Here is an 18,682-nt window from a genome sequence, read left to right as displayed (position 1 = left end):
TATTTAGTGAAAAGTAACCCCGCCCTCATGCAGCTTTATGAATCAACATGGGTGGAAGGAATTTGATGCAGGGTCACCTAAGGAAAATTTCTGTAATTTTAAAATCGGGCAACTGGATTCTTAGGAGAAAATTTACACAGCTCTTCATATAGACATAATTGGTAAAAAGTATCCCCGCCCCCTGGTGGCAATGTTTTTTTTACGAACTAACTTGGTGTGAAGGGATACAGGTTCACCCAAGGAACATTTCTATGAAATTTATTTGAAATCGTGACAGTGGTTTGTGAGAAGATGTATTTTCCTTTCGGTTGCCATGCAAACAGAGTTCTGCATAGAACCATTTTTATCGAAGGGATCTGAAAGAGGACCACCCAAGGAACATTCCTGTGAAGTGTGGCTGGAATTTTCAGAGTGGTTCAGGAAAAGATGTGCTAAGGAGAATGTTAACGATTAAATGTGATAAAAATTCCCACAAGTGCCTGAAAATTGGGTAGAAAATGTCGCCTCGACAGTGTAAAAGATTCTCTATTCACGTAGTTTTTGACCCTTTATGAAAACAAAATGTTGACCAAACAGGACAAACAACACAGCACACCAAAGAAAGCTAAATCAAAAGCAAACACATCCTGATGTTCAAAATGTATTAAGAAACTTCCATGATCAGCTCAAAAAATAATTAACCGGTATGATTACGTCATGACAAAGTTAACATATAATACTTGTAATACACACATAATAATCAGTCATAAATGTAATCAAAACATTGATTTGCTGCTATGAAAGTATAATAGTTTATCTTATTTTTTCAAAGGAAAAGGAAACATGGATTTTTAAAGCTATATAGTTATAGGCCTTACTTAGTGTGTGTCTATAGTCTCGGGTAACATGTGTACACAGTTTCATTTGAACGTCTTGAATGTTTTTTTTAAAATATAGCCAAGGTTAAAGTTTTGGCACACCAAAAATGAAACAAGGCTATCATATTACCTTTTTTTTAATCTTAAAAAACAACAAACCAGCTAATTACTTCTAAACGAGATGTACATGGCCCATGTTTACAAAAGGTCTTCAGTCTAAATCTGAACTTCACCAAAGCAAATTATTAAAATGCTAAAAAATATTTTCATATAAGCTTTTTTACAAAATATGCTGCAATAATTGTGAAATGTTTGAGTAAAAATATACACAACATTTTTTACTGCAATTTTTTGACAGAAACTGACAATAATTTAAGACTTTGGAAGTTTTTGTGGAGGCTGAATCAAACATGACATGAAACTGATCATAAACCTCCGTCATGGCTCAGAATACAAATAGGAGTCAAGTCAAAATATGGTTGAATATGAGGAACATGGTAGAGTAGTAGAATATGGGAACATGGTTACATACCCAAAAAATTAAAATTAAATATTAAGTTTTAAATTTTCTCAGCTTAAACTTATAATCCAAATAAACAAAATCATTTGTTAAGTGATATATTTTGAAATTGAAAATACAAAATAATTTACTGCATGTCTGATAGAATTTAAGTTAAAATGAATTTGTAACCAAGCCAGAGCACCGTGCTGCTCTGTTGTGTTAGGTTGTGTTTTATTTTCAATAACAGGGGCAGAGTTATTGGCCTTCTACTACAGGAGTGTATTGTCTGTAGCAGCATGTGTACCAATCATGACATGCGTTTGTGTTATGTTCAACGTTTAATTTTGGCTTTGACAATAGCCTCAACTTTTTCTTTAATAAACAGAAAAGCTTTGTTACTGGAGAAATACGGACAATTTCATTGTGCTAAGACAAGGTATTTGGCAATATTTTGAACATACATAATAGATGATTACTCATTGAATTAGTTAAATGCACTTGATCTTACGACATTTACTTGTACAAGTAACAATCACAACAGGAATACATGCACCAACTGGTGACAGGGTGTGTAATGGGTTTTCTCTCTCTCTGCTGTTCATCACATGCCCTGTGCATACTCAAAACATTCGCAGCAATTGAAATTTTTAATCAATATAGTCAAATAATTCATGAATAAAAGTGCAAATTTGTAATATTTAAAAACACATGAGATTGGAAATAAAACATTATTTAAAAATAAAATAAATGTACAGCCGTTTCGTCCACTTTTTGATTGGTTAACGCGCTACTTTGCATATTTTTTAATAAGTCCACTGGGCCCTGTTTTAAAGGATCTTTATTAAAAAATAACAAACTTAAAATCTGTAGGAATGTCAATTCTATCTAACAATTAAAAAAAAATTGTCTTGTAAATTAAGTTTTGAACTACAATGTTGAGTTGAGTGTTTACATACATAGCAAAAAAAGGCATTGTTTTTGTGATTGTTTTTGTGATCAAAAGTTTCCCACTCTGCACATGGTCTCAATTTATATTGTTGCAAGGTATTTCAAATCCTTCAAGAGGTTCAAGAGATACTGAGCGGACAAGAAATGTAACCATATGACTTTTTTATGTGACTTTGAACAGAGCTGGTTGTTACATGCGCTCTGCACATTGTCATAGTATGGTGATCATAGGACATGAAATATAGCCATATTATAGTCAAATGACTTTTAACCTCTAAGTGTGACCTTGACTCAAGCTGTTACATGGTCTCTGCACATTGTCACTGTATGGTGAACATTTGTGGCAAGTTATTTCAATTTACGACCGAGATGCTAATTGAAACAGGCCCCAGATTGTTATGTTATAAAATGGCACTGGCCTAAATTGTTGTTGTTTATACACCAACATGCACAGCAGTTCAAAACATTACCTTAACCAAACACAAAATGGTCGTGGCTTAATAGGCAACTTTAGTGTACCTTGTATTTCATGTACATTAAACATTGTATGAAAGTAGAATTCTGGCATAATTCATCTAGGCTCTCCTTTCAGCATGACTGCTTAATCGCTGAACTTACATATGATTCATTACTTAATATCTAAAATACTTATATTATTTACATATAGTATTACAAGCATACAATTTCTGCAGACTTACTTGGCATAACATACAAAATGCCGGCAGTCATTCAGTGTAATATCGGTCTGATATAGGTTTATCTACACATGAAATGCCTAAAACCATTGCACATATCTACATTTAAAACACTATTTTCATCATACATACATATTCTACATGAAGTGTAAGCATAAATGGTTAATCTAAATATCACAGGAATGAGATTATAACAGAACACATCTTTGAACACAAAAATGATGAAAGTAGCTGAAACGCATTGCTTTTGTAGGTATTGATAACATAATATATACAACCACAAATTCCAATCAAACTTCCATTTAATACAGTGAACAAACAGCATTCACTATAGCCAACCATGAAACTACATTTATATACATGGGAATTTAAACCTTATCATTAGCGGGGATAGCAGTGCTAAGACATATATTTCTGATGAATGATATTATTGTTTGTAAGTGAACTTAACCTTGCCTCACCAACCAATGCAATTCAATCATAGCTTTTAATTATGCTTGCTAAAAAACCCCAAACTATCTGAAGTGTTGAAACTCACTGTTGAGGTGGTAAAAATTGACAGTTGACTTTGTAGAGAATCAAATTGCTCTAGTTCAAAAGTCTTTGATTGAATGGCTAAGATTATTTGCAGGCATTTCTCTTGTAAGCTAATTATTTATAACTGCTTTTACCAAATTACTCAACATTATTGAGTCATGTTTTGAAAAGAGAGTCAATGAAAAACAAAGAATTATGAATTATGTTGAAAAAAAATCTTCATTTTACTTCCTGCAGCATTAAATGCTTAACAATTTTTTAATTTGGACTTTTATGTTGAAAAAAAATCTTCATTTTACTTCCTGCAGCATTAAATGCTTGACAATTTCTTAATTTCTTCAATGATAAAGACTCTAAGTTTGATTAGAAATAATATCCTGAAGAGTAAAATACTGTGTACTGTTCATTAAAACTCAGGCGTTCAAACAGCTGATATCTGTCAATCATGAAATAAGCGTTTTAAGTATGAGGGATTCATGCCCAAAGCAGGGAAAAGGGGCGTAGACCCCTTTAAATTGTTTAAAATGTCAATTACATTCATTTTAAGGTACTTCTACTGTTTTAGATGCAGATTTTGATGCAACTGTCCAAGCAAAATCAATCTATAATTGTTCAGTAGTCCAAAGTAAAATGCTCTCAATCCTCAACTTTAGAACCCCTGCTTAACAATAATGTAGGATATTGTCAATAACAATTTATTAATGTGACATGACACCATTTCTCTTTTTCAGCTTCCATAATGCAATTGATTTAGGCTACATCGGATTGCCAAAATGACAAAAATTCCCCACTTGCTTCGTAAAAAATTAGCAAATCTTGTTCCAAGGATGCTAAAATAGGATTGAATTAAATGCAAGGTGGTCAAAACAGCTACATTCAAAATGAATTGAATAATTTACAAATATCCACATTTAAACACTAAAATACACATTAAAATCTTCTAGTAATAACTTCGAAACCAATGTAAATAAGGCATAAATGTGTGCCGTAACTGTGATACCATCTACGTTCCAAGCAATCCAGTTTAAGCATTCATTTCTACACTTCCACAGCTGTTCACAAAACAGAGACATCACTTATTCTGCCAAGTGGGTGTATCATCCAAAGACAGGAGACTCTTCGAGCGAGTCCCAAGGACTAGTGATCGACATCTGGTCATCGGTGAGTCAGGCTTTGACACTTGGGTACCATCAAGTTTACATGCAAATGACTGGGTTCGTCTCAAGCCAGTGCCTGTCTCCAAGGACTTTCTAAGCGGACTGCTAGTTGGAGTGCTTTGTGAACTCAAACACAACCTTTTTGTTCTTGGACTTTCTCTTCCCTTATCAGCAATGTCAGATTCACGCTTTCGTTTTAATGACAAGATGGACTTGGCTTGTTTAATTGTGTCTGAAGCTCTTCTATCTTTCAGTGTTTCTGTACGTTTGACAGACACAAGGCTTTTTCTTATCCCTTCTTTATCAGTATTTATGTCAATGTTAACTTTTCTGTGGGGTAATGAAGTACCTGATATTTTTGTTTGCAGATCTTTTTTCAAATTATCAACCAATGTCGTCACCTTTTCAACCTTTTCCTGATTTCCTTTTGAGGAAAGAAGAGTGACAGTGAATTTTCTTTTACTTTCTTCTCTCTTCTCAGATTCAAAAAGTTTGTTAGTGCTTTCTTTTGAATTATCACTGACCATTCTGCTTGGACTTGAAGCAGATTTGCGTGGAGATGTCCTTGTTGGGATCAGTCCTACACTGTCTTTATTAACAACCAAGGTTTTACGCCCAGTCTGCTCCTTATTACCTGAACTGGACCGTAAACTCCAGGATTTTACTGCACTTGGTGAAACATGAGACTTGCTTTTATCTTCTTTTAAATCTGACTTAAATAAAAGCAATTGCAGTTTTTCATCTGCCTGCAGCGGAGTCTTAAATTCATCCAAAGAGCCAGGTATTGTCATGCTACCTGGTGTGGAGAAATACGGACTCTCGCTTGTTATAGAAACGGGAGATGGGAAAGCTGTTTCGTTACTCAGACCGGTAGTTATGGGGTCAATTTTCACACTTAATGGCTCTAAAAACTCCTTCCTTGTTCCTGAAAGTACAACCGGTGATTCTAGCAGTTTTCTGCCACTTGTGTGGAGATGGGATTTTTCTTTACACCCTGAGCAGCACCCTGAGTTGAGAGATTCATCTCCAGAAGAAATGGATACTACTGATGCAGAATCGTCCTGCGGAGACCTTTGAACAGAGGACCAGCTAAACTTCTTGTCACTATGAATACTGGAGGGATTTGTTAGAACAGCTCTAAGTGTCTTGTAACTTTCTGAGCCTACCTTGTTTCCACTTTTTGTTTCTTCACTTGCAATTATTTTCTTAAAATCAGCACTATTTTCTTGCTTAACTTGTACCTGGCCCTCTGCAGGACCAGAAATATCTTCCATAACAACTGTCGCTTTAACAACAGACATCTCATACAGAAGGCTCCTGTACAAGGTCAGCTTCTGTTTCGACACTTCTGCCTCAAGCTCCTCCGACACACAGTTAGTCAGGGAAAGAGCACTAGCAGATTTCTGGCTTGACTTCTTTTTCAGGCCCAATAGTTTATCTATGTTTGGGGCAAGTAGACAGGGTCCTGAAGGGAATTCACAATCAGAAGTGCTGAATTCCTCATCCAGAGAACATCCACCAACTTTAAGACCTTTGAATTTCCCTTTCAACGCCCTATCTAGCTTTCTTCTTGACATCCATCTCAGGAAAGCTTTTCTTGACAGCTTTGGCAACTTGACTCGAACATTTTTCATTTTCTTTAACAGCTGGTAACTCTTAAGACTAATTCCGTAGTTCACTTTTGTAAAAAACTCCTTCCTCTGTAGTTTTGTGAACTTGTATGTATGATTCTGCTTATGAAGATTAGCCTTCTGTCGAGGTTTATAAACCATGAGATACGCCAAAGCCTTTTTTCTAAGTTTTTCCTGAAAGGCGTTTTTCACTGGAGTCCTACAAAATGAGTCTGAATCTGAGACAATAGAAAGTGTTGATGTGACATGAACATGATTCTTCACTCTTTGTCCTAGCGGTGACGTTAGGGGGATATTTAAGAGATTTAACTGTGGAGGTTTTGATTGCTGAGTTTCCACCTCTTTATCACTGTTTTGCTCATCATCGTCAGAGTCTTCACTGGAGCCTAAATCAACAATGTTAGTGTTATCTTTGTCAACTGAAAAGGAATAGGACAACCTTTTCCTAGCTGAGCCAGATTCGTCCTTTGATAACTGAGACATAAGGGTTGTTGGAGAATTCAGATGGACAGGGGACAGAGGTTTAGTCTCCACCCCGTCCAGTTCAATGTCACAGTCTATTTCTGCACTTGGCCTCCGCTTCATGTACGCAGCTGCATCGGTTTTGCGAATCAAGTTTATAGCCGGTAAAAATTTCTCTTTTGGAAGATTTGACCACTTCTGTTCTGGAATATCCTGTGATTTCTTGGGGTTGATCAGATTTTCATCAAATCTGGAGAAAGCGGCTTGTTCTGATCGGAAGCCACACAGTTCAGGAGGCCTCATTGGACACTGTCGCTGGTGATTGTGCATACGGTCCTTCTGAATAAACTCCTTCTCACAGAAGTAGCAGATGTAGATCTCGGCCGAGTAGGGCAGGAACAGATCTGGTAAAATACAACAAGATCATAATTAAAGAGTTAAGTAATAGCATCCTGAAGATAACACCAACACAAATTGTTCTTTTCTTCACTCAAAAAGGGTATAACTTGACAATTATGAAAGCAAAGTTTATGGCAGGCCTTTTCATACCCATTTTGGGAAAAAAGACTCGAGACACTTTCGGAAAATTTGCGTTGCAAAATATGCCATATTGAGAAAAAATCATCCCTTTACAAAATAAATTGGGAAATTTTACAGTTAAAAGAACATTTTACAGTTAAAAGAACAAGCTTTTTTTTTTCCTGCAAATGAGAAAATGATAAAAAATATTAGTCTTGTTTCCCTTGCAAAAGACATGAAATGGCTGAAATACCAATCCTTTGGGTGTAAATATCTATTGCAATAAATTTATTTATTTATTGCAATAAATCATGACAGTTCATTTTACTGATCAATAAAACTCCAAACTTTACATCACACAATTCATTAGGATGTTAGATGAACAATTGCAGGTAAAAAGACTATATATTTATTTTTTCTTACTTTTGATAGGTTTTTTTTTTTCTCCAGATTGGGAAAAATATCTTTAATATATTTTGCTAGGGGAGTGGATGTGTATGTCCATTGCTATATCTGTGCATTTTGAAATTTTGCTGCATCACTTACCTTTCGGTATGACCATGTTTATTTTGACAGGGGTGGAAGGGTAGGACCCAGTGTTCACCATGTCCTCATCGTCACACCACTGAAAAACGTTCATGTTCAATTTATCAACTCGGCTTAAATAAGTACCAACAAAATGAAAATAAAAGTACAATCGTTATATAGCATAAAAGAAATTGACATGAGATTAAATCAGATAGACTGCTCTCCATATTGACCTACTTGGTTTAAAAAAAATACTGAATCCAAGTTGTCCAGGGTAATCATGTGACATCCCTCCAACATTTACAAATTATGAATATCTATATCAGAGTTAAAAATCAAATTGTGTTCCTATTTATTTAATTTTCACAAAGTTACAAGACCATTTCCAACAATTAATACTACGCATAGCAAAAGAAGTTGCAAATCAACACCAGGTTTCTAAGCAACATAGCACCTTATTCAAAAGCTTTGAATGGATAAATACTTTATGACACAACCAAAGTAGAGTGAGAGTTGGTATTGGTGTCTGCCTCTCACCCACCAAGGTAACATGCTCATGGCTCTCAAAAAGGACACAATTACTGGTTTCCCCAGGAAATAGACCCAAAGCTAAAATCAATTAGCATTAACTTAACCACAAAATGATGATTATTTGTAAGCAAATATGTACAAAATCTTACCTGAAAACTTATCCTTATGACAACAATACATTATTGATACACACACAAATTAAATTCACAGCATTGTGTATTCATATTAAATTTCCTCCTTGTGCTTTGTGCAATTGTTCATCAACCAGGAAGAATCAAATGTTACCCTCTTACATGTCCAGATAAAAGTTTTTGGATGTCTTTTTTATGATATCCTTTCATATAATAAATATCTTAGATTTAATTGGTTTAAAAATATTTTATTTCATTAAAAGGTTCAAATGACAACTTAATACAAATATTTGTATAGGTGTTTGATTGAAAGCTAAAAGCTTAAGACCATCTTTTTTGGGGGTGTTAATTGCTTTTATAAGGTCTTTATTTACTTAGGCACTGTCCAGATCTAGGCACTACAAAAATAATTTGTAAGTAAATAAGGCAAAAAAAAACAATAACCATGGTTTCATCCTTTTCAAAAACAGGTAGAGTAGGCAGGCTTTTTATATTTTTCATTTATTTGTTTTATTAGGCTTTATGTAAGAACGTTGTTCTCATCATTGGAGAACGGTGTTGTCATCATTGGAGAATGGTGATGGTGTTGTCATCATTGGAGAATAGTGTTGTCATCACTGGAGAATGGTGTTGTCATCATTGGAGAATGGTGTTGTCATCATTGGAGGACGGTGTTGTCATCATTCGAGGAAGGTGTTGTCATCATTGGAGAACGGTGTTGTCATCATTTGAGGATGGTGTTGTCATCATTGGAGAACGGTGTTGTCATCATTGGAGGATGGTGTTGTCATCATTGGAGAATGGTGTTGTCATCATTGGAGGATGGTGTTGTCATCATTGGAGAATGGTGTTGTCAATTGGAGGATGGTGTTGTCATCATTGGAGAATGGTGCTGTCATCATTGGAGAATGGTGTTGTCATCATTGGAGAATGGTGTTGTCATCATTGGAGAATGGTGTTGTCATCATTGGAGGACGGTGTTGTCATCATTGGAGAATGGTGTTGTCATCATTGGAGAATGGTGTTGTCATCATTGGAGGATGGTGTTGTCATCTTTGGAGGACGGTGTTGTCATCATTGGAGAACGGTGTTGTCATCATTGGAGGATGGTGTTGTCATCATTGGAGGACGGTGTTGTCATCATTGGAGGACGGTGTTGTCATCATCGGAGGACGGTGTTGTCATCATTGGAGGACGGTGTTGTCATCATTGGAGGACAGTGTTGTCATCATTGGAGAATGGTGTTGTCATCATTGGAGAACGGTGTTGTCATCATTGAGGACGGTGTTGTCATCATTGGAGAACGGTGTTGTCTTCATTGGAGAATCGTGTTGTCATCACTGGAGGACGGTGTTGTCATCATTGGAGGACGGTGTTGTCGTCATTGGAGAATGGTGTTGTCATCATTGGAGAATGGTGTTGTCGTCATTCGAGGATGGTGTTGTCGTCATTGGAGAATGGTGTTGTCATCATTGGAGAATGGTGTTGTCATCATTGGAGAATGGTGTTGTCATCATTGGAGAATGGATTGGAAGATGGTGTTGTCATCATTGGATTATGGTGATGTCATCACTGGAGAATGGTGTTGTCATCATTGGAGAACGGTGTTGTCATCATTGGAGAACGGTGTTGTCATCATTGGAGAATGGTGTTGTCATCATTGGAGAATGGTGTTGTCATCATTGGAGAATGGTGTTGTCATCATTGGATTATGGTGATGTCATCACTGGAGAATGGTGTTGTCATCATTGGAGAACGGTGTTGTCATCATTGGAGAATGGTGTTGTCGTCATTGGAGAATGGTGTTTAAGTAGTAAAAAGCTTTAAAGAATTAAAAACACACACTAAAAAAAATACATTTTAGTAAATATTTCCAGCTGACTATGAGTAGGGTCAGCGCCTATTTCGTAGAAAGGGTCGGCTGATCTGAACCAAATGTTTGTTTTTTAGACCTTAGCCTCTGCTTTTATCTATGTGATGCCTTTTAATTAAATACCGCAGTATCAACATTGTTCAACCTTGAAGAAAATTATCACTTACTTCATCGGTTGACATTCTGGCCTGCTGAATTCTGGGGTCGCCGCTAGCGTAGAGAAAGTTTTCCTGGCCTAGGTAACGATAACAATTCATCACGACCATCTTCAGGTGATCCGCCCAGTAGGACTGTAATGATGTGAAGTGTTGGCATAGGAGTTGATGATATGATTAGCTATAAGAACAGAACTTTATAGTTTAACAATTTAGGCCAAACAAAAAACACCTTTTCAGTTTCTCAGGCACTGCCAAATTCATTTTCTGTACCCTGCTTCATATCTTTATCCACACAATCAGTTCTGACTCCCTTTTAATGAATGTTTTTAAGAAATTATTTTGAACTTCAGTTTTGAAACAAAATGCCGCACTCCCACGCAACTTTTTATTAAAGGAATGCCAAAGAAACTAATGATTATTTATTCTTTTTCATATAATATATTAATAATAAATTACTGCTATCATATATTTTTTACAAAATGCTTCAGCAAAAATGTTCTGTTTTTCTCTGAATGACTAGGCCTTTTTCTGACCATCTCATGGTCTGAATCAATGTATTCCCAATGCCAAATATGAATATTTTTTCCCAATTTCAAGAAAATTATCCCAAATGAGATGAAATCACTGTCACAAAAATCCCTGGCTTCACAACTATTAAACACCTTGCATGTTATTGCAGAGTTTTTGCACTGGAAATGTTTTGGAACATTTGATCAGATCATTTACACTTATAAATGTATTTATCAACACTTTTGGACGACATTCATGGTTAAATACACTAAAAAACAGAATATTATTGCCCAGATATTGCCTTTTGTTGATGATTGTTATTCCCAATATTGCCAGTTTCTAACATCACTCAAACAATCTCAGGGACTTTATCCCAAAACTGACAAAAAAGGTCTGAGATTTTCCCCATAATCAGTAAATTTTACGACCGAAATTTCCCCACTTTGTCTAGTCTATCTTCCAAAATGGACAGAAAAGCCCTGGTGACAATAAAGCTGTATATCCAAACATAATAAACTTCGAACCTACATCATCTTCATATTGAGTGCACTATCCAAATTATTGTTTTGTGCTTTAATAAAGTAGGTTTTATCAAAACATATTGATTATTCAATGTTTGAATGACAAGTTTATCCGGGATGGTAGCATTCTCCAAGAACGTTTTTTTTATGTAAATAAATAAACATCTTCAAGCCACCACTCGAGCTCTGTTGACCTTTAACTGTTGAAAACATTGAAACACCAACAATCCTGTACCAGTCCTACCTTAGAGAACCAGTCTGAGTAACTGTTAACCCAGGGAACGTCCTCTGGCCACCACTCTGGCTTTGCAGACCTTCGACTGTGGAAAACTGTAGCCCGACCAGTCACAAGCTTCAACAATCGTGGGATGAACTCCTTCAATTCTGACTATTAAAAAAAATTCAAGGCATTATATACACATTCTCATTTTGACTTATGCTTACACCATGAGAGTAAATTCCAAATGTTTTTGTTGTTTTTTTGTACCAATTCAAATGAAATTGATCAGTGATATGATTATTTTACCATTTGAAATCTGTTGTGCATTCAACATGAATTACAAGTAGGTGTAAAATGTAACCTGAAGACGTTTGAGACATAAGAGAAATCCAGTGATATATACATCTTAAGTTATGCACTTTGAAGGCAAGAATCTGTTCAAAAAATTATAGCCAACCTTTGACATTGAATCCAGAGTGACTTTAGGCAGAACAACTTTCTTTGTTTCAGGACTTTCAGCCTTTGCTGGGGTCAGCACCTTTTCCCCTGATTCTATTTCTTGATCCTTTTGGACCGTTTTAAGATCCGGAGCTGACCGAACCTTTCTTATCATAGAGGAGAAATGCTCTGATGTCTTGCATGCTGCTGGCTTCAATACTGTACTGGGTTTATAGTTGGTGTTTGTTGCCACTGGATTACATCTTGCTTGTCCATGTTCTGTATCTTTAGCTTGTGAAAATGGGGTGCCATCACCACTTTTTACAGTGAACGTTACATCAGACTTGGACACTGATTTAGGAAGAGTTGCCGGAGAAACAGATTTTAGTTTTTCTGCTTTGGAGCCAGATTTTTGTACTTTGACTGCTTCACTCATCTTCATTGTACTGCTTTTACTGGGCAGTTGAGAGAACTTAGGTTTAGACAGATTTTCCTTAGATTTAGGTATTTCTGTTGATGAAACATTTCCTTTCTTTTGCCCAGGGGCTTTCTTTGAATCAGGTTTTAAATCTTCATCTTTCTTATGTGGTGCTGGAAAGAACAACTTCATACTACCTGTGTCATTTTTGTCTGTTTTTGTGTTTTCTTTCTGGGGTCCAAAACTGACTTCCAATCTTTTTTTTGATGATGAAGTCCTAGATCTCGGTCTTTGGTTTGTATTCAATGCTTCCTGGAAGCCAATAGAAAATCATGACAAGTGACAAGACAAGACAAGCTGATGCCAATGTCTTTTTTTCTGGTCAATGAAGGGGGCACAGCTAAACAATATTACAAACATATATTGTCACTAGTGATATGAGTACATGTCTTGGACTGCCTTTAAATTATGGCTTTGCTCAAATTTTGCACATCTATAAGAAGGCTATAAATCACAATATCTAGGTTTTTACTCTGCAAAAAATGACCAAATAGGCAACATTCTTTTCCAGTATATACACATACCTTAATATATAAAATAATATCTAACCAAGCAGAATAATCACTTGTGGAAAATAGGGTGACAAACGTTCAAAATTCATGCTGGCAAGTGAATGTTCAATTGTACTTTGAATGATTGCTCCAACTTCAGTGTAAGAATTCAGCTTGCTGCTACAGTCATTTCAATAAGACATCTGAACTGACACGCATGAGTACTGGTTAAAGAGCAGTATATGGTGGAACGCTATATCTGGTGGAAAGCGGTAGTCTGTTTATCATCTTATTCATAGCAGTTGAAAGTGGTTCTTTGAAATCAAATGCTCATGAAAGGGAATCAGGTAAAATTTATGAACGGTGTCTAAAATTGTGTCTGTAATAAAATCTGCAAATTACCACGTGGGCTTAGTCATGTGAGTTTAACTGCACATATAAAATGATCTATGTATTGCTATCGGTTTTTACTAAAAAAGGTTTTATCCATATTATATAATTCTGTATGTCAATAATAACAAGAGATGTTTGTCAAACATTATCCCCCCCCCCCCCTTGAGCGCCATGTTGTCAGGATTATATGGACAATTGAATGAAATATGCATGGACCGAAATGACAGCTGATTTGTTGCCGTTAAGGCAGTAACGGCAGTTTTAAGATTATGACCATTAAAGTGTGAGGATAGAGTGTGTTATGACCATGACCTTTGACTATATGAACTCAAAAGCCAGTCATCAGCTGGTCACCAGAAACCTAAATGTCAAGTTCGAGGGCCATGGGTGCAGGCATTGTCAAGTTATCACACAGACAAGTTTTTTTCTTTCAAGGTCACTGTGACCTTGACCTTTGACCCAATGACCCCTTAAATCATAAGGGGTCATCTACAAGTCAGATGCAACTCCAAGTCAAGTTTGAAGGCCATGGGTTCAGGCATTGTTGAGTTATCACTCGGACAACCTTTTACCATTCAAAATCACTGTGACCTTGACCTTTGGCTCTATGAATCCTAAAATCAATAAGGGTGATCTACTGGTCAGGCTTAACATCCATGTCAAGTTAAATGATCATAGGTTCAGGCATTGTTGAGATATCAGTGGGAGAAGATTTGTTAACTTTTTTGCGTTAAAGGTTACTGTGATATTGACCTTGGTCTGATGACCCCCAAAGTCGATAGGGGTCATCTACTGGGCAGGCCCAACCTTCATGTCATGTTTGATGACCATAGGTCCAGAATTGTCGAGTTCACTTTCAAGGTCACTGTGACCTTGACCTTTGACCCCTAAAATCAATAGGGGTCATCTACTGGTCAGGCCCAACCTCCATGTCAAGTTTGAGGGCCATGGGTGCAGGCATTGTTGAATTATCACTCGGACAACCTTTTATCATTCAAGGTCACTGTGACCTTGACCTTTGGCCCAATGACCCCTTAAATCAATAGGGACCATCTTCTGGCCAGGCCCAACCTCCAAGTCAAGTTTGAGGGCCATGGGTGCAGGCATTGTTGAGTTATCATTCGGACAACCTTTTATCATTCCAGGTCACTGTGACCTTGACCTTTAGCCCAATGACCCCTAAAATCAATAGGGACCATCTTCTGGCCAGGCCCAACCTCCAAGTCAAGTTTGAGGGCCATGGGTGCAGGCATTGTAGAGTTATCACTCGGACAACCTTTTACCATTCCAGGTCACTGTGACCTTGACCTTTGGCCAAATGACCCCCAAAAACCATAGGGGTCATCTCCTGGTCAGGCCAATTCTGACCCCCAAAAACAAAAGGGGTCATGTACTGGTCAGGCCCAATTCCAAGTCAAGTTTGAGGGCCATGGGTGCAGGCATTGTCAAGTTACCACACGGAAAACCTTTAACCATTCAAGGTGACTGTGACCTTGACCTTTGCCCCAATGACCCCCAAAAACAATAGGGGTCTTCTACTGGTCAGGCCCAACCTCCAATTCAATTATGAGGGCCATGGGTGCAGGCATTGTCGAATTATCACTCGGACAACCTTTTACCATTCAAGGTCACTGTGACCTTGACCTTTGGCCCGATGACCCCCAAAAACAATAGGGGTCAACCTTTTACCATTCAGGGTCACTGTGAACTTGACCTTTGACCCGATGAGCCCCAAAAACAATAGGGGTCAGCTACTGGTTAGCCCCAACCTCCAAGTCAAGTTTGAGGGCCATGGGTGCAGGCATTGTCAAGTTATCACTCGGACGACCTTTTAACATTCAAGGTCACTGTGACCTTGACCTTTGGCATGATGACCCCCCAAAACAATAGGGGTCATATACTGGTCAGGCCCAACCTCCATGTCAAGTTTGAGGGCCATGGGCGCAGGCATTCTTGAGTTATCACTCGGACAAGCTTTAAAATTATTTTACCATTAAAGATCACTGTGACCTTGACCTTTGACCCGATGACCCCCAAAAATCAATAGGGGTCATCTACTGGTCAGGCCCAACCTTCATGTTTGATTCAAGTTTGATGACCATACGTCCAAGAGTTGTTGAGTTATCACTCGGACAAGCTTTGGTCTAGCGACGGACCGACATGCCTGTGCAAAGCAATATACCTCTCTTCTTCGAAGGAGGGGCATAATAATGTGACAAAACTCCAGGACTGGTATATTGTTAAACCACTTGATTGGAAAAATGAATAACAGCAATACCTATGTCCATATGCTGAATGAAAGACTTAACCTTGATTTTTATTGATGATTTTGTTTGGCAAAATTTTGCTTGAAATTGGCCTTCATGTGGTCTGTTCTTCCTCAGTCAAGCTGTACAATTTTCGTCTAAATACACTATAATCATTATACCTTTACAATAAATGGGCAGATTTCAGGATAACAGTCAGATAAGATTGACACAAAAGTATCTAATGTGTGTAAGAAATGCTAAGTACAGCGTCCCTCTTAGCATACATTGGGCTCCCTTAGGCACTCTAAAGTGGCAAGAGCTTCACGACATAAATATTTATAATAGATAATCATATGACCGTGACCCTTAGCTTCAGTTAGTGTAAGTATTATTTCTGTATATACCTGTTCTAATGAAAAAATCTTCTTAAACCTGTCAAATAATGCCTGGCACTGCTCCCACATCAGTAAGTGGTTGGATTAAAGAAATCAACAATCCTTGCTGTATATAATCCAGAAATAAATCAACTTCGAATGACATGAATCAACAACAGTATCAACTTACCAGTGCAGGGCTTGCAGGCTTATGCTAATTCTGACCAGTTTGCTCCCGATTTTTAAGTACAATTTTGTCGAATGCCTTATTTTCTTTTCTTAAAAACAGACAAGCATATTTAATACCAACAACTTTAGCATGTATGTAACATGTGCACTCAGTGATTGAAATTAGCAGAAGCCCTGCATTGGCTGGTTAAATGCTTTTTGGGATTTCTTAATTTCTGAAATTTATATAGAAGTGCTTGTTGGTTTATTTTATATCAAGCACTAGTGTTACAGTTCAACCTTGTTCCTCCAAATGTCTTAGAATGAATCCTGTGAACCCACCTTTGGGTGAAGGCATTTTCGTTCCAGACAAGACACTTTTCTCAATCCAGGTCCCCCGAATATTGGCATGTCCACGCAGCCCTTACATTTCCCACAGTTTTCCTTGACACAATTCTGTAATGGAGGATGACAGAAATGTATTAGTTTATGGTTAGACAATTCACTTATATTACTTATAATCTGCTGCCTTTATGCACCAGTAAATTGGCTTGAACGAAAGTCAAAGTCCCTGCTATTTCCCGGACCTGGGTGGGCCTTGGTTACAATTCACTGGTGCATTAAAAGCCCGAAAACAAATTTTATGTCATAACTAGAAGCTAACTTCATTTGTTTAACTTATTCAAAACCATAAAAAACAACAATACGTTTGAATGTTTCGGACAGAAAAAGAGCTGAAGTTTAATAATATTAAAACAACCCATTTATATATATATATATGCAAATATTTAAATCAACGAATCAAGAAGGTATCTTGAAAAAATAGTCTTAGGCTTAATTTCTAATACGTACTCTTTCAAATTAGTTGGTTGTAATTGATCAGCATGAATATTGTTGATAAAAACAAGCCATTTTTTATTCAGCATACATACTAAGTCATTTCAATTTGACTTGAATGATAACTTTTTATGACCAGGAAATAATTCACTTTTGTTTTCATCTTAACACTTCTGGAAGAATTTAGAGCCTTAAAGGTTTAATCCAACCAATTCTAACTTTGAGACCAAGCTTTTATTACCCGACATATCCCACATTTCAGACGTCTTATTGATGCCGATGGCTTCCTCTTTCTTTTTGTATCTTGTTTTCCCATTTTTACAGGTAAGGAATTACGAGGAATGACTAATCAGTCCTTGTTGAAAACAGTGCCTTGAGGTTCATGGTTCATCAATACCATCTGTAAATTTCCAACACAAATTATCAGTTATATTTTCTATAATATATTTTTTAATATTATTGGTATTTATTAAAAGACATATCCACAAGTTATATTATATCATGTTTATCAAATGATCGATTATCTGATTACCTTTAGAGTGGGTTTAACATTAAAATAAATAATATTCGAGTTAACATGTAGACTATTGATGTTTAGAATAATTGGGTTAAAATTATGTTTGTTATTAATATTTATTGACAGAAAACAAAACATATTAGTTGTGTAATATCTCAGATTTTCAACACTTTCAAAGTTATACGTATATATAAACAAACACAGCGCATATTTATCGGAAATCGCACATCGGTTTATCAATTTTTGACAGCGGCTGCAGCGGCCCCCGATGGCGACGATCATCGGGCCACTGCATTTGTTCAATAATACACAAAAATAGGTCAAAATTAAAGATGTTGAAAACTTATTCAAAGCTTCGTGTTTATGTGTGTGAGTTAACGTTATAATAACAGTTTGTGTTCAAACTTACAAGTTTCAAGCATTGATTTCTGTGCCGTTCGTAGTTACGCAAAATGGCGGACTTTTGACCGAAGCTAACATCCGGGCACTTGAAGTCCTCTAACAAAGACCTTCGCTGGCTACAATAATAAACGTGTTGAGTGATAGAAACCCGAAATGCTATAAAACAAAGACAGGCACAAACATTTATGTTAAGCTGTGTGAATAATATGAAATGCACTTCCTCGTTTAGAAATTATCTTAAAAGATCACACAAATTTATACTATTATTATTAAACAAATGGAACATTTTTAAAGAAGGACCAGGTAATACCTTGGGCAACATTCAGTGACTGTGGCCAATGGTGTTGGCGTTGATAATGTCATTTCCATGTCATTTGATATCTCAAAATTTCGCTAAAGAACAAGGAAATTTGTAGTTTAAATATGTACATACTCAAGCGTTACTGTGTCATCGGCTTTTCTCATTCGAAATAAATTAAGCTTCATTGGCCCGTTGAAAACAAGCCCGCACAGATTTAATAAAATCAGGGTAAGAGGGTAGGGTACACTTATTTT

The 18,682-nt window shown here is 36.7% G+C and overlaps 1 protein-coding gene across 1 annotated transcript; it reads right to left on the bottom strand.

Annotated features, from left to right (window-relative positions):
• Positions 1–627: 627 nt before the first annotated feature.
• On the bottom strand, positions 628–18,210 carry LOC128217370 (uncharacterized). The gene is made up of 8 exons (XM_052924488.1): positions 18,135–18,210; positions 17,450–17,608; positions 16,714–16,827; positions 12,238–12,948; positions 11,805–11,948; positions 10,539–10,661; positions 7,855–7,933; positions 628–7,193 (listed from the first exon to the last, which is right to left on the bottom strand). Exons 2-8 carry the CDS (start codon positions 17,522–17,524, stop codon positions 4,612–4,614), a joined length of 3,828 nt encoding a protein of 1,275 aa, XP_052780448.1. The 5' UTR covers positions 17,525–17,608; positions 18,135–18,210; the 3' UTR covers positions 628–4,611.
• Positions 18,211–18,682: the final 472 nt, after the last annotated feature.

The sequence above is a fragment of the Mya arenaria genome, chromosome 14, assembly GCF_026914265.1.
Source record: "Mya arenaria isolate MELC-2E11 chromosome 14, ASM2691426v1".
Classification (NCBI taxonomy): domain Eukaryota; kingdom Metazoa; phylum Mollusca; class Bivalvia; order Myida; family Myidae; genus Mya; species Mya arenaria.
The sequence above is the reverse complement of the archived record's forward strand: the minus strand, read 5'-3'. Positions and strand labels throughout refer to the sequence as shown.

Excerpts from the sequence above, each read along its gene's own strand:
- LOC128217370 (XM_052924488.1), bottom strand. The coding sequence starts at position 17,524 with ATGGGAAAACAAGATACAAAAAGAAAGAGGAAGCCATCGGCATCAATA. Across the intron at positions 12,949-16,713 it reads GAAAATGCCTTCACCCAAAG|GAAGCATTGAATACAAACCA; the intron begins GTGGGTTCACAG and ends ATTGGCTTCCAG. Across the intron at positions 11,949-12,237 it reads CTCTGGATTCAATGTCAAAG|TCAGAATTGAAGGAGTTCAT; the intron begins GTTGGCTATAAT and ends TTTTTTTAATAG.